Source organism: Nerophis lumbriciformis, linkage group LG15 (genome assembly GCF_033978685.3).
Source record: "Nerophis lumbriciformis linkage group LG15, RoL_Nlum_v2.1, whole genome shotgun sequence".
NCBI classification, from domain to species: domain Eukaryota; kingdom Metazoa; phylum Chordata; class Actinopteri; order Syngnathiformes; family Syngnathidae; genus Nerophis; species Nerophis lumbriciformis.
The window spans coordinates 19,694,683-19,710,000 of record NC_084562.2 but is presented as its reverse complement, the minus strand read 5'-3'; the positions used below and the strand labels follow the sequence as shown (position 1 = coordinate 19,710,000).

The window sequence follows — 15,318 nt, the reverse complement described above, 5'->3', positions numbered from 1 at the left end:
GTGCCTGAGAACTACGATGGCATTTTCCCCTGGTATTTAGCCAAGGTAAGAAGACCATTTTCTTTTTCACAATATGAAAAGAAAAAAAGTGTTCCATTGATTGAAACATTGTACTCGAGTAAGGGTACCGTTACTTTGGAGCAGAGGTGCGCAAAGTGCGGCACGGGGGCCATTGGTGGCCCAGAGCTTGAGATTTGTTGGCCCGCAACATGTTGTCCGGTAAAAATGTATATATATATATATATATATATATATATATATATATATATATATATATATATATATATATATATATATATATATATATATATATATATATATATGTATATATATATATATATATATATATATATATATATATATATATATATATATATATATATATATATATATAACATGTTGTCCGGTAAAAATGTATATAAATAAATAAATATATATATATATATATATATATATATATATATATATATATATATATATATATATATATATATATATATATATATATATATATATATAAATAAATATATATATATATATATATATATATATATATATATATATATATATATATATGTATATATATATATATATATATATATATATATATATATATATATATATATATTCCTTGCACACTAATTGGCTGAAAGATTGCGCACTTGATGTCACGTTATCAATGGAAAAATGCATTTTTAGACATGAGCGGCTAGGAGACACCAAGAGTAACGAACAGTAAAAAATGTATTAGAAAGGACAGATAAAAAAATAAAAAAATAATTTAAAAAAAATAAATAAAATAAATAATTTCATTTGGGACTTCCCGCGGGCCGGATTTTGGATGCTGGCGGGCCGGATCCGGCCTTCGAGCCCTAGTTTAGGGACCCCTGGTCTACAGCATACAATACTCCAGCCCTGACTGGAGGGCGAGGCAGGTATAAGTAGTAGCCGGCTGATTGACACCAGGTGTGGCCAGGCTGCCAATCAACCCCAGGTGAGGGGAAACAGTGCTCAGGGAGACAAGCAGGAAACTCAACCAAAATAAGAGCGTTGACAGGAAATAAAACACAAACACAGACATACGAAATTCAGCGCCTCTCCCGAAAACATCCCGGGACAAATATTCTCCCGAAAATCTCCCGGTTTTCAGCCGGAGCTGGAAGCCACGCCCCCTCCAGCTCCATGTGGACCTGAGTGAGGACAGCCTTTTTTCATGACGGGAGGACAACAGGGTGACAAGAACTAAATTATCCAGACTAGAGATAAATTGTATTATTATGTTTATCTTACCTAAAAATAAATATATTTATTAATAAAAAAATAAAAATAAATAAATGTTTACTATATTTTGCTAAAAACATCAAAATTAATTGTATTTTTCTTTGTATTTTTTCCTGACTCCTTATTACATCCAGCCATAGAATTACACATTAAAATAAACATATTTGAAATAATTGATTTTAAATTATCATAATAATTCATTTAAAATGACCATATTTAATTATTAAAATAATTGCTTGTTTATCAACAACTTTAGCATTTTATTTATTACATTTTGAAACTCTCAGAAGCTAAGTTATGTTATATTCCTTAATGTTTATTTATGCAAGTTTGAAGTATAAATTATCCAAACACAGTTTTGTTTGCATATTTTTAGGATGTATATATATATATATATATATATATATATATATATATATGTATGAAATACTTGACTTGGTGAATTCTAGCTGTCAATATACTCCTCCCCTCTTAACCACGCCCCCAACCACGTCCCGCCCCACCCCCGACCACGCCCCCACCCCCCACCTCCCGAAATCAGAGGTCTCAAGGTTGGCAAGTATGAACACAGATGAAAAACTAAAACATAACCAACATGTCAGTGACAAGCCTGACAGATACCAAATAATGCATTGAGAGAATGGAGGATCGTGTTGAATGGAGAATCGATTTTTTTTTGTTGTTGGTTGATTTTCAGACACATTTAAAATGACATGTTTGTCTCGCAAACATTGAATGCAGTCTTTTTCTCCCCACAAGTGAAAACATAAACAAACACAAAATAATAATAAAGTAAGAAACCGCAGACAGTTGAATTCCTGAATGACCTTAGAGAGACATCACAACCCACGAGCACACAAAAGGCTCATCAACCACCCCCACTTAAATTGTGATTCAATCAGGGTTAATCTGGAGATCATTTTCTCGTACATATCTCAGAAAGGCACTCCACAGTTCTTGAAACTGAGAATCGATTGTAAATCAAATCGTCACCCCAGGAATCGGATATAATCAGTTAGGGTGGTACTTTTTCAAATGATTAAACACATTTTGTTGTGTTGTACTTCACATGACTTTGGCGACACACAATCGACGTTGAGTTAGCTTTTTGCTCTCAACAATTGCTTAATCTTCGGAGAATAAATCCCATGTCACGGCTGACATTTATTTCGCTGCTCCAAGTTCGCTTATTCCGTTTACATCCGCGGCAAAATACCACTGGAAGTGCGACGGGAAAAGGTCGACTATGATTGGCTGTGGTCACGGACGAGTAAATATGCTGACAGCTGATCATCGATCATGTAATAGCCCAAAAGGCATGTACCACAAAAAATGCACTTATTACGTTATAACAGGGCTAAAGTTAGCATTTCTGCAGCTAAAATACAAACCCCGTTTCCATATGAGTTGGGAAATTGTGTTAGAAGTAAATATAAACGGAATACAATGATTTGTAAATCCTTTTCAACCCATATTCAGTTGAATATGCTACAAAGACAACATATTTGATGTTCAAACTGATAAACATTTTTTTTTTGTGCAAATAATCATTAACTTTAGAATTTGATGCCAGCAACACGTGACAAAGAAGTTGGGAAAGGTGGCAATAAATACTGATAAAGTTGAGGAATGCTCATCAAACACTTATTTGGAACATCCCACAGGTGTGCAGGCTAATTGGGAACAGGTGGGTGCCATGATTGGGTATAAAAACAGCTTCCCAATGAATGTTCAGTCTTTTACAAGAAAGGATGGGGCGAGGTACACCCCTTTGTCCACAACTGCGTGAGCAAATAGTCAAACAGTTTAAGAACAACGTTTCTCAAAGTGCAATTGCAAGAAATTTAGGGATTTCAACATCTACGGTCCATAATACCATCAAAAGGTTCAGAGAATCTGGAGAAATCACTCCACGTAAGCGGCATGGCCGAAAACCAACATTGAATGATCGTGACCTTCGATCCCTCAGACGGCACTGTATCAAAAATCAACATCAATCTCTAAAGGATATCACCACATGGGCTCAGGAACACTTCAGAAAACCACTGTCAGTAAATACAGTTCATTGCTACATCTGTAAGTGCAAGTTAAAGCTCTCCTATGCAAAGCCAAAGCCATTTATCAACAACATCCAGAAACGCCGCCTGCTTCTCCGGGCCCGAGATCATCTAAGATGGACTCATGCAAAGTGGAAAAGTGTTCTGTGGTCTGACGAGTCCACATTTCAAATTGTTTTTGGAAATATTCGACATCGTGTCATCCGGACCAAAGGGGAGGCGAACCATCCAGACTGTTATAGACGCAAAGTTCAAAAGCCAGCATCTGTGATGGTATGGGGGTGCATTAGTGCCCAAGGCATGGGTAACTTACACATCTGTGAAGGCACCATTAATGCTGAAAGGTACATACAGGTTTTGGAACAACATATGCTGCAATCTACGCGCCGTCTTTTTCATGGACGCCCCTGCTTATTTCAGCAAGACAATTCCAAGCCACATTCAGCGTGGTTTCGTAAAAAAAGAGTGCGGGTACTTTCCTGGCCCGCCTGCAGTCCAGACCTGTCTCCCATCGAAAATGTGTGGCATATTATGAAGCGTTAAATACGACAGCGGAGACCCCGGACTGTTGAACGACTGAAGCTCTACATAAACAAGAATGGGAAAGAATTCCACTTTCAAAGCTTCAACAATTAGTTTCCTCAGTTCCCAATCCTTTATTGAGTGTTGTTAAAAGAAAAGGTGATGTAACACAGTGGTGAACATGCCCTTTCCCAACTACTTTGGCACATGTTGCAGCCATGAAATTCTAAGTTAATTATTATTTGCAAAAAAAAAAAAAAGTTTATGAGTTTGAACATCAAATATCTTGTCTTTGTAGCATATTCAACTGAATATGGGTTGAAAAGGATTTGCAAATCATTGTATTCCGTTTATATTTACATCTAACACAATTTCCCAACTCATATGGAAACGGGGTTTGTATAAAAATCCTCTACAAATTACCACAACATGTTTTTTGTAGTTGGAAGTGGAATTAAGTCCTCATGTGTACAGGGACGTATTTCCTGACTTTATAAACATAATATACATTTAAAAAAAGAAGATTGTGTGATGCCAAAAAATATCGGCGTAATCATAGTATCGACTAGATACGCTCCTGTACTTGGTATCGTTACAGTGGATGTTAGGTGTGGATCCACCCATGGCGTTTGTTGTTTGTTGTACTTTTTAGAGGTAGTATAGTACCGAATAGGATTCATTAGTACTATAGTACTATACTAATACCGGTACCCCGTACAACCCTAATATATATGTTATAAGTATACATTATCAATATATATTGCTACGATTCTCTGGGGATAGCTTCCCTTGTAGCTTACTACATTTTCCAAGTAGCTTGCCCATCACTGAATTTCTACAATACGTTAATAAAATTGGTAAATGTAATGTGTTACCATACCCAACTTTGTCTATGGATAAATATATATGTACAGTTCACATTTTGTGAGTGAGTGCAGAAAAAGATACCGTATTTTCCGGACTATAAGGCGCACTTAAAATCCTTTTTTTGCCCCTCAAAACCCGCCTTATAACCCGGTGCGCCTAATGTACGAAATAGTTCTGGTTTTGCTAACCGACCTCGAAGCAATTTTTTTTGGTACATAGTGTAAAGATAAGTGTGACCAGTAGATGGCAGTCAAACAAATGAGATACATGTAGACTGCAATATGACTCAAGTAAACAACACCAACATTTTATATGTTCCATTGAAAATCCATCAAAATGTTTTAGTATGACTTTGGTAAGCTATGAAGCCGCACCGCTTGATGTGCTTCAACATAGGAGTATTATTATGGTGTGTGTATAAGGTAAGACATATTATCTGGCGTTTTGTTTCGCAATATTATGCAAAAGCAACTTTTCTTTTCTTCTGGTACCTGCTGATCTGTATTTGGGATCTGCATATGTCCTGAAAAATTGCATGCATCCGCCATTGTAGTCCGTGCCGACACCATAGTCGATAAGCTTCTTCTTTTTCTCTATCTTCTTGTTATGGGACATTCATCCTCTGCTGTTGCCATTTCTAATATAAAGTCGTGTAAAGTTCTTACTTATATCTGTCAGTAAAGTCACCATGAAAGCCATACTTGCCAACCCTCCCGGATTTTCCGGGAGACTCCCGAAATTCAGCGCCTCTCCCGAAAACCTCCCGGAAGAAATTTTCTCTCGAAAATCTCCCGGAATTCAGCCGGAGCTGGAGGCCACGCCCCCTCCAGCTCCATGCGGACCTGAGTCCAGTGTGCGCACACAAAGAGACGGAGCAGAAGAACGAGACCGTAGTCGAAGAGCGCAGGGGAGACACTTCTCCAGGGCCGATGTATGCTCGGGGCAACACCCTTCACCTTACCCGGCAGTGGGTCTCCACAGCAGACGACTTTAGGGTGAATGATGAGTCCAGCGATTAGTTGCAAATCTTGCTTTATTGATTGCTTGCACACAGCCAATCCAACACAAAACAAACTAGTCCCTCCCCGCACTCACGCTACCGCTCCCTCTCTTCTCTCGCCCACACACTCACTGACGTCACTCACCTCACATGCTGTCACTTATTAAAGGGCCACACACACACACATACTCTACTTTCATAACACACAGTACAGTCAGTAGAACAACTGTGTTTTCATTACTGTGTATTTGATAGGTGCCATTGCCCCGGAATTGTATTGCATTGTACTTTCAAGTACAACAATGAGTAGATGAGTGTTATATGTGTGTATATGTGTAAATAAATGAACACTGAAATTCAAGTATTTCTTTTATTTATATATATAATAAAATAAATACATATATATATATAGCTAGAATTCACTGAAAGTCAAGTATTTCATACATATATATATATATATATATATATATATATATATATATATATATATATATATATATATGAAATACTCGAGTTGGTGAATTCTAGCTGTAAATATACTCCTCCCCTCTTAACCACGCCCCCAACCACGCCCCCCACCCCAGCCATGCCCCGCCCCACCCCCGACCACGCCCCCCCACCCCCCACCTCCCGAAATCGGAGGTCTCAAGGTTGGCAAGTATGATGAAAGCGCTAAAACATACCGGTGTAGTGAGTTTACATTATTCACCCAAGGAACTTTAGTTAATAGAAAGTTCCGGTCAGACGGTTTTTCATGGGATATATTTCCAGGGGATGAGGAGATGCTGCTCCGTTATTGATTGAAGTAAATTCTGAATGTCATTAAAACAGTTAGCTCCATTTTTTGACACTTCGTCCACTCCCGTCCTTGCACGCTACACCACTCAAACAAAGATGACGGGGAGAAGACGCCGTCGAAGGTGAGCCACGTAAATAAGGCCGCCCACAAAACGGCGCATCCTGAAGCGACTGTCAGAAAGCGGCTTGAAGATGATCTGTAAAACATCATCCATGCAACATTTTGACCAAAGAACCACCATTACATGTTATGTAGACCACAAGGAAGTCTTTTACATAAAATAAAAAAAAAGAAATATGACTCCTTTATTGTGGACTTGGAGAAGGCATTCGACCGTGTCCCTCGGGAAGTCCTGTGGGGAGTGCTCAGAGAGTATGGGGTTTCGGACTGTCTGATTGTGGCGGTCCGCTCCCTGTACGATCAGTGTCAGAGCTTGGTCCGCATTGCCGGCAGTAAGTCGGACATGTTTCCAGTGAGGGTTGGACTCTGCCAAGGCTGCCCTTTGTCACCCATTCTGTTCATAACTTTTATGGACAGAATTTCTAGGCGCAGTCAAGGCGTTGAGGGGATCCGGTTTGGTGGCTGCAGGATTAGGTCTCTGCTTTTTGCAGATGATGTGGTCCTGATGGCTTCATCTGGCCAGGATCTCCAGCTCTCACTGGATCGGTTCGCAACCGAGTGTGAAGCGACTGGGATGAGAATCAGCACCTCCAAGTCAGAGTCCATGGTTCTCGCCCGGAAAAGGGTGGAGTGCCATCTCCGGGTTGGGGAGGAGACCTTGTCCCAAGTGGAGGAGTTCAAGTACCTCGGAGTCTTGTTCACGAGTGAGGAAAGAGTGGATCGTGAGATCGACAGGCGGATCGGTGCGGCGTCTTCAGTAATGCGGACGCTGTATCGATCCGTTGTGGTGAAGAAGGAGCTGAGCCGGAAGGCAACGCTCTCAATTTACCGGTCGATCTAAGTTCCCATCCTCACCTATGGTCATGAGCTTTGGGTTATGACCGAAAGGACAAGATCACGGGTACAAGCGTCCAAAATGAGTTTCCTCCGCCGGGTGGTGAGAAGCTCTGCCATTCGGGAGGAGCTCAAAGTAAAAGCCGCTGCTCCTCCACATGGAGAGGAGCCAGATGAGGTGGTTCGGGCATCTGGTCAGGATGCCACCGGAACGTCTACCTAGGGAGGTGTTCAGGGCACGTCCGACCGGTAGGAAGCCACGGGGAAGACCCAGGACACGTTGGGAAGACTACGTCTCCCGGCTGGCCTGTGAACGCCTCGGGATCCCCGGGGAAGAGCTGGACGAAGTGGCTGGGAAAAGGGAAGTCTGGGCTTCCCTGCTTAGGCTGCTGCCCCCGCGACCCGACCTCGGATAAGCGGAAGATGGATGGATGGATGGATGGATGACTCCTTTAATGCGCCTTATAATCTGGTGCGCCTTATATATGAAAAAAAAAGATCAAAAATAGACCATTCATCGGCAGTGCGCCTTATAATCTGGTGCGCCTTATATATGAAAAAAAGATTAAAAATAGACCATTCATCGGCAGTGCGCCTTATGGTCCGGAAAATACGGTAAAATGATATTAAAACTTTAATTTTTCTTTTTTTTTTTAATCCACACTAAATAATATTCTAATATTCTTCTAGAAGCCAGTTCCAGATTTTAGGAGGCTAAACCGGAAACACAGCCTCTTTGTTGTACATGGTTAGGAGCTGCACTGCGTCAAAGTGACAAGTCTTTCCAAGCCTTTGTTAGCTTAGTTAACGACAACAACACATTAGAAACACCTGTCAGTGTGATGGAGTGCAGCTCTACTACAGTAAAACTGCACCAACACACACATGGTTCAATTATATACATTTATCACATGTATCAGAACTGTTTTTTTTAAAAATTATATTTATATATGGAACATGAACTGATGTTAGATCATGTATGACGACGTAAAGTAGCAGTAGAGTGGAAAAACAAGTCGCCTCTTTATTGAAGAAATGATCATATATAGCTGATGTGTGACACCGAAATGCATACAAAGTTTGATAGTAAATCGATAAGACCAAAATAGTATCAATTTCACAAAGCCATTTTGAGAGATAATAAGCTTGCCAGTCACGTGGTCGCATGATGTAGAGGAGGAACCACAGATCCCTTCCATAACAACAATACAAATCAAGCAGTCTTTGTAAGAGCCAACAACGATTACTTTTGGAAAAAATATAATCCAAGACCTTTTATTTTTGATCCTGTATATAAGGAGTAGAGATGTCCGATAATGGCTTTTTTTGCCGATATTCCGATATTGTCCAACTCTTAATTACCGATTCTATATCAACCGATACCGATATATACAGTCGTGGAATTAACACATTATTATGCCTAATTTTGTTGTGATGCATTAAACAATGTAACAAGGTTTTCCAAAATAAATCAACTCAAGTTATGGAAAAAAAATGCCAACATATTTATTATTGAAGTCACAAAGTGCATTATTTTTTCTTAACATGCCTCAAAACAGCAGCTTGGAATTTGGGACATGCTCTCCCTGAGAGAGGTGGGCGGGGTTGAGGTGGGGGTGGCGGGGGGTGTATATTGTAGCGTCCCGGAAGAGTTAGTGCTGCAAGGGGTTCTGGGTATTTGTTCTGTTGCGTTTATGTTGTGTTACGGTGCGGATGTTCTCCCGAAATGTGTTTGTCATTCTTGTTTGATGTGAGTTCTCAGTGTGGCGCATATTTGTAACGGTGTTAAAGTTGTTTATATGGCCACCCTCAGTGTGATCTGAATGGCTGTTGACCAAGTATGCGTTTCATTCACTTGTGTGTGTGTAAAGCCGTAGATATTATGTGATTGGGCCGGCACGCAAAGGCAGTGCCTTTAAAGCACGCCCCCTATATTGTTGTCTGGGTGGAAATCGGGAGAAATTCGGGAGAATCCGGGGGGATTTTCGGGAGGGGCACTGAAATTCGGGAGTCTCCCGGGAAAATCGGGAGGGTTGGCAAGTATGACTAAGAGACGCAACTGCTCTGTACTTCTCCCTACGTCCGTGTACCACTCCGTACAGCGGCGTTTTAAAAACTCATAAATTTTACTTTTTGAAACGATGCCGATAATTTCCGATATTACATTTTAAAGCATTTATCGGCCGATAATATCGGCAGTCAGATATTATCGGACATCTCTAATAAGGAGGATGAACTACAAGCTACATTTGTTTAACGGCAAATAAAACGACAGCTTACTGTACGATGTCTGCTCTCACCGTGATGACGACAGATAGGACGGCCATATCTTCCAGTTTAAAAGAAGAATTAATCACGATGCACACAAAGGGTTAACAACGAAAAGTCTCCCTGCAGACACAGTCTAAGGTTGTGTGCGCTTGTCTCCATTTTCGGGTATAAATTGAATGTCACAGATGAACAACATCTAGATTTATAGCTAAATCCTCCTATTAGCCAGATGAGGGGCATGATTTATAATCAATAATTTGGTCAATATTCAGGTTAACTGAGGCTAGTCAGTGTGCCCTGGGCCATTTGTGCGTTGGTGAACCTCACCTATTGGTAAACCTGACGACATCAAGAGCAGTGCTGGCTATCAGGTTGACATCCTGGGCTTTTAGCTCGGTAGTCAGCACGCTCGCTTCTCATGCCAGCCACCTGAGTTTGAGCCCCGGGCGGAACAGTAGCGAAAAACACAAAGTACACAACCACTAGATTTGCACACCGAATGAAACCCACGTTGCAATGTAACTATAGTTATTAATAAATATAGTTATCAACAACATTTCTACTAGAAAACCCAGTAAATCAAATAAAAGCGAGCTATGAAGGCAACGGTGTCTTTCTTTCCTCAGTTTGCACTCAAGGTTTAAGACGAGCGTGCACGCTGTCGTCAGCCCCCGACTTTTCGACGATTGGCTTTGCAGACGTCAGACTCACCTTCTGAATTCCATCCAGCTGGTCGGGAAGGCGGCATTTTTGTTCACAAATGCCACTCCACTTGGTTCTTTGATTGACTGCATTGTGCTTCAGTGACGTAACATGACACATTTTTGCACTTTGTGCCACATTCAATGTCAGTAACTCTTCAGATAGAATGAAAATGTTGGATGATTGTATTTATGTGTGTGTGTGTGTGTGTGTGTGTATTAGACACACATATATATACGTATATACATATGTGGGCGAGCCAATTTATTAAGCAGCATTTCATTTTACAAGCTTCCACATATATGGAATATATATGTATATATCAGTGACGTGCAGTCACTGATATATATAAGAAAAAAATGTAAAAAGAAAAAAAATTTTTTAAATTGTTATATGTATGCAGTGATTATACTATAAAGTTATTTTCCATTTAACTTCACCAGTTTTAGATTATTTTTATCCAAAATCGCTGAATTTTCACATTTGCCGTTCAAATACTGAGAAGAGACGGTGCGGTGAACAGCAGCCAGTTGAGGCACGTCACTCAGTGCCTCAACATGGACGGACTCGGCTAACTGCTGGCCTGCTGTGCAGTGAGACCGTATTGCTATATGAATTATATTATACATTTTCATAGTTTAGTTAGCTGAGGTATATAATGTACAGTGTATTTTGTCAACAACTGTATGTGTGTAACGTATTCCTTGTGCTGAGCGATCATAAAACGGCTGCAAAAGACGCACTGGCTGAGGCTCCAGTAGCCCCGCCTCCTGCACCCCCGCCGTAGAATTGTTATATCAACTAAAGCCCACACTTAAACTTTCCACGTGCAAGATTGAATCTATTTAAAAAAGTTATTTCATAAGAAGCCAAAAAGTGCAAAAACAATAATGTTCGTGTTGGAGGAGTTGTGAATGACTGCAGGGCCACAACATTAGGTACACCTGCAGACTGCAGGTGTATCTAATTCACAACTCCTCCAACACGAACATTATTGTTTTTGCACTTTTTGGCTTCTTATTAAATAACTTTTGTAACCTATTTTTATGGGATTTCCTATTTGTTCCTGTTATGCGCTGTTATACAGTATATGCCTTGAGCTCTTATTTTGAAGGCGCCAAGAGCAGAAGTGATGACATGTTGTAGTGGAGCGGAGGTTTTTGAAAGAAGGTAAATAAAGTGGTTCTTGTGTAAACTGGAGCCTCCGTGTTTGTTATTTTGTAGTTTCATACAGTATAGGCGACATTTATAAACCCTCGGTTGCACTTTTTTAAATAGATTCAATCTTGCACGTGGAGAAAGTTGAAGTGAGAGCTTTAGTTGATATAACACTCCTGTCAGGGGGTTCATTAATCCAGCACAACAGCGGCGAATGGACTTTATTTCTAAGTAAAGGTAAGACCATAATAACGTTTTTTTTAATTAAATGTGCTTTTTTGTGTGCTACAGTTTGTATGTGTAAAGTTAAAGTTAAGTTAAAGTACCAATGATTGTCACACACACACTAGGTGTAATGAAATGTGTCCTTTGCATTTGACCCATCCCTTGATCACCCCCTGGGAGGTGAGGGGAGCAGTGGGGCGCAGTGGGCAGCAGCGGCGCTGCGCCCGGGAATAATTTTTGGTGACTTGGTGTCCGCCCTGAGATCGGTAGGTTGTGAGTTCAAACCCCGGCCGAGTCATACCAAAGACTATAAAAATGGGACCCATTACCTCCCTGTTTGGCACTCAGCATCAAGGGTTGGAATTGGGGGTTAAATCACCAAAAATTATTCCCGGGCGCGGCCACCGCTGCTGCTCACTGCTCCCCTCACCTCCCAGGGGGTGACAAAGGGTGATGGGTCAAATGCAGAGAATAATTTCGCCACACCTAGTGTGTGTGTGTGACGATCATTGGTACTTTAACTTTAACTTTATATATATATAAGTATAAGTATAAACATGCATTTGTTTTGATTCGTTATGGCCCTATTTTAGTCAGGGGAAAATAGGCCTTTGCAATTTTTCAACATGGTGCCAGGTTGATAAACATCACAAGTCGGGTCCAATCTCAAACGGCTTGTTTGGAACGAGGCAAAATTGTTTTTTCCCTATCTTCTCATGGTTTGAATTCACATTCTCGGCACGCGTTCGGATCCCAAATACACAAAAACTGAAGCCGACAGGCAAGAAAAAGCAGGTTTTGCATCATACTTTAACATAAAGTATAATTCACATCTGATTGGCTTTCTGCCTAATTTAACACCATCTCATGAAAAGGTGAACTAGTCCAGACACGTCTTCTAATTATAACATAAATACCTGTTTCGCTTTTTAAACTCACGTGTGTTCCGCAGCTCCACAGCCTGACAGGCAATTACAGCGACTTAGTGGTGACGGGGGACGATGAAGGTATTTTTGGAGTGGACACCCAGTTCCTTTATGCCCTGAAACCACTGGACCGGGAGAAGCAGCCGTCTTACTCTCTGCAGGTATGCTTGCATGCATTGTGCAGCACGTCATCAACTCAATCTATAGACTTGTTGTGCAATAGCATTGGAAAAAAAAGAAGTATTCCAACGTGAAATCACATTTTCCCTCAGTGTTGAACACAAGGTACTGTGTTGCATGCATTACAGCTTTTTCCTTGGTTTTGCTTGAAGAAGATAAAAACAATGATCTCACCCCGTTTCTTCTCTAAACACTCACACACACACACATACTGGTTATCATTTGGAATGGGGACCAAGTTTTTGATCAACACTTGTGGGGACCACCCTTTCTACGGGTTGTGGAGGCATAAAAAAACGAGGTCAAATGGCCACTGCCCAGTTAGCTCATACACGTCTTTAAAAGAGTTAATATGGTTCATGGGGACCAAATTTCAATAATTTTGCATAATTTACACAAATTTGTACGTGACTACTGAGGACCATTTAAAAAAAAAAAAGTTCTAATTAAATATGATATATATAGCACTACAGCTGTCCTCGTATAGGAAGTTTCACCACTTAAAGGCCTACTGAAATGCGATTTTCTTATTTAAACGGGGATAGCAGGTCCATTCTATGTGTCATACTTGATCATTTCGCGGTATTGCCATATTTTTGCTGAAAGGATTTAGTAGAGAACATCGACGATAAAGTTCGCAACTTTTGGTTGCTGATAAAAAAAGCTTTGCCTGTACCGGAAGTAGCAGACGATATGCGCGTGACGTCACAGGTTGTGGAGCTCCTCACATCCGCACATTGTTTACAATCATGGCCACCAGCAGCGAGAGCGATTCGAACCGAGAAAGCGGCGATTTCCCCATTAATTTGAGCGAGGATGAAAGATTCGTGGATGAGGAAAGTGAGAGTGAAGGACTAGAGGGCAGTGGGAGCGATTCAGATAGGGAAGATGCTGTGAGAGGCGGGTGGGACCTGATATTCAGCTGTGAATGACTAAAACAGTAAATAAACACAAGAAATATATATACTCTATTAGCCACAACACAACCGGGCTTATATTTAATATGCCACAAATTAATCCCGCATAACAAACACCTCCCCCCTCCCGTCCATATAACCCGCCAATACAACTCAAACACCAGCACAACACACTTAATCCCACGGCCCAAAGTACCGTTCACCTCCCCAAAGTTCATACAGTTATGTACGTGACATGCACATAGCGGCACGCACGTACGGGCAAGCGATCAAATGTTTGGAAGCCGCAGCTGCATGCGTACTCACGGTACCGCGTCTGCGCATCCAACTCAAAGTCCTCCTGGTGAGAGTCTCTGTTGTCCCAGTTCTCCACAGGCCAATGGTAAAGCTTGACTGTCATCTTCCGGGAATGTAAACAATGAAACACCGGCTGTGTTTGTGTTGCTGCAGTCGGCCGCAATACACCGCTTCCCACCTACAGCTTTCTTCTTTGCTGTCTCCATTGTTCATTGAACAAATTGCAAAAGATTCACCAACACAGATGTCCAGAATACTGTGGAATTTTGCGATGACAACAGATGACTTAATAGCTGGCCACCATGCTGTCCCAAAATGTCCTCTACAATCAGTGACGTCACGCGCTGACGTCATCATACCAAGACCTTTTCAGCAGGATATTTTGCGCGAAATTTAAAATTGCACTTTAGTAAGCTAACACGGCCGTATTGGCATGTGTTGCAATGTTAAGATTTCATCATTGATGTATAAACTATCAGACTGCGTAGTCGGTAGTAGTGGGTTTCAGTAGGCCTTTAAATGTTAAAGCAAATCCTGCATCTTCTGTGACATTACTGAAAACTGCTATTTAGCAGTAATCCAACTACCATATATAGAAGGATGGAAAATTCTGAATGTGAATCATACTTTAAGGTAATAATGTTTTATAATCATTAGGGATGTCCGGTAATGGCTTTTTGCCGATATCCGATATTCCGATATTGTCCAACTCTTTAATTACCGATACCGATATCAACCGATACCGATATCAACCGATACCGATATCAACCGATACCGATATACACAGTTGTGGAATTAACACATTATTATGCCTAATCTGGACAACCAGGTATGGTGAAGATAAGGTCCTTTTTAAAAACAAAACAAAACAATAAAATAAGATAAATAAATTAAAAACATTTTCTTGAATAAAAAAGAAAGTAAAACAATATAAACAGTTACATAGAAACTAGTAATTAATGAAAATGAGTCAAATTAACTGTTAAAGGTTAGCACTATTAGTGGACCAGCAGTACGCACAATCATGTGTGCTTACGGACTGTATCCCTTGCAGACTGTATTGATATATATTGATATATAATGTAGGAACCAGAATATTAATAACAGAAAGAAACAACCCTTTTGTGTGAATGAGTGTGAATGGGGGAGGGAGGTTTTTTGG

The 15,318-nt window shown here is 40.5% G+C and overlaps 1 protein-coding gene across 2 annotated transcripts in view; it reads left to right on the top strand.

Moving 5' to 3' along the window:
- cdh16 (cadherin 16, KSP-cadherin) overlaps nucleotides 1–15,318 on the top strand; it is a 78,737-nt gene that overhangs the window by 461 nt on the left and 62,958 nt on the right. For both annotated transcript variants that reach the window (XM_061975349.1, XM_061975350.1), the window contains exons 3-4: nucleotides 1–45; nucleotides 12,789–12,923. The exon at nucleotides 1–45 is cut by the window's left edge and continues 51 nt beyond it. In XM_061975349.1, the coding sequence (XP_061831333.1) occupies nucleotides 1–45; nucleotides 12,789–12,923 (180 nt within the window). The remainder of the gene's footprint in view (nucleotides 46–12,788; nucleotides 12,924–15,318) is intronic.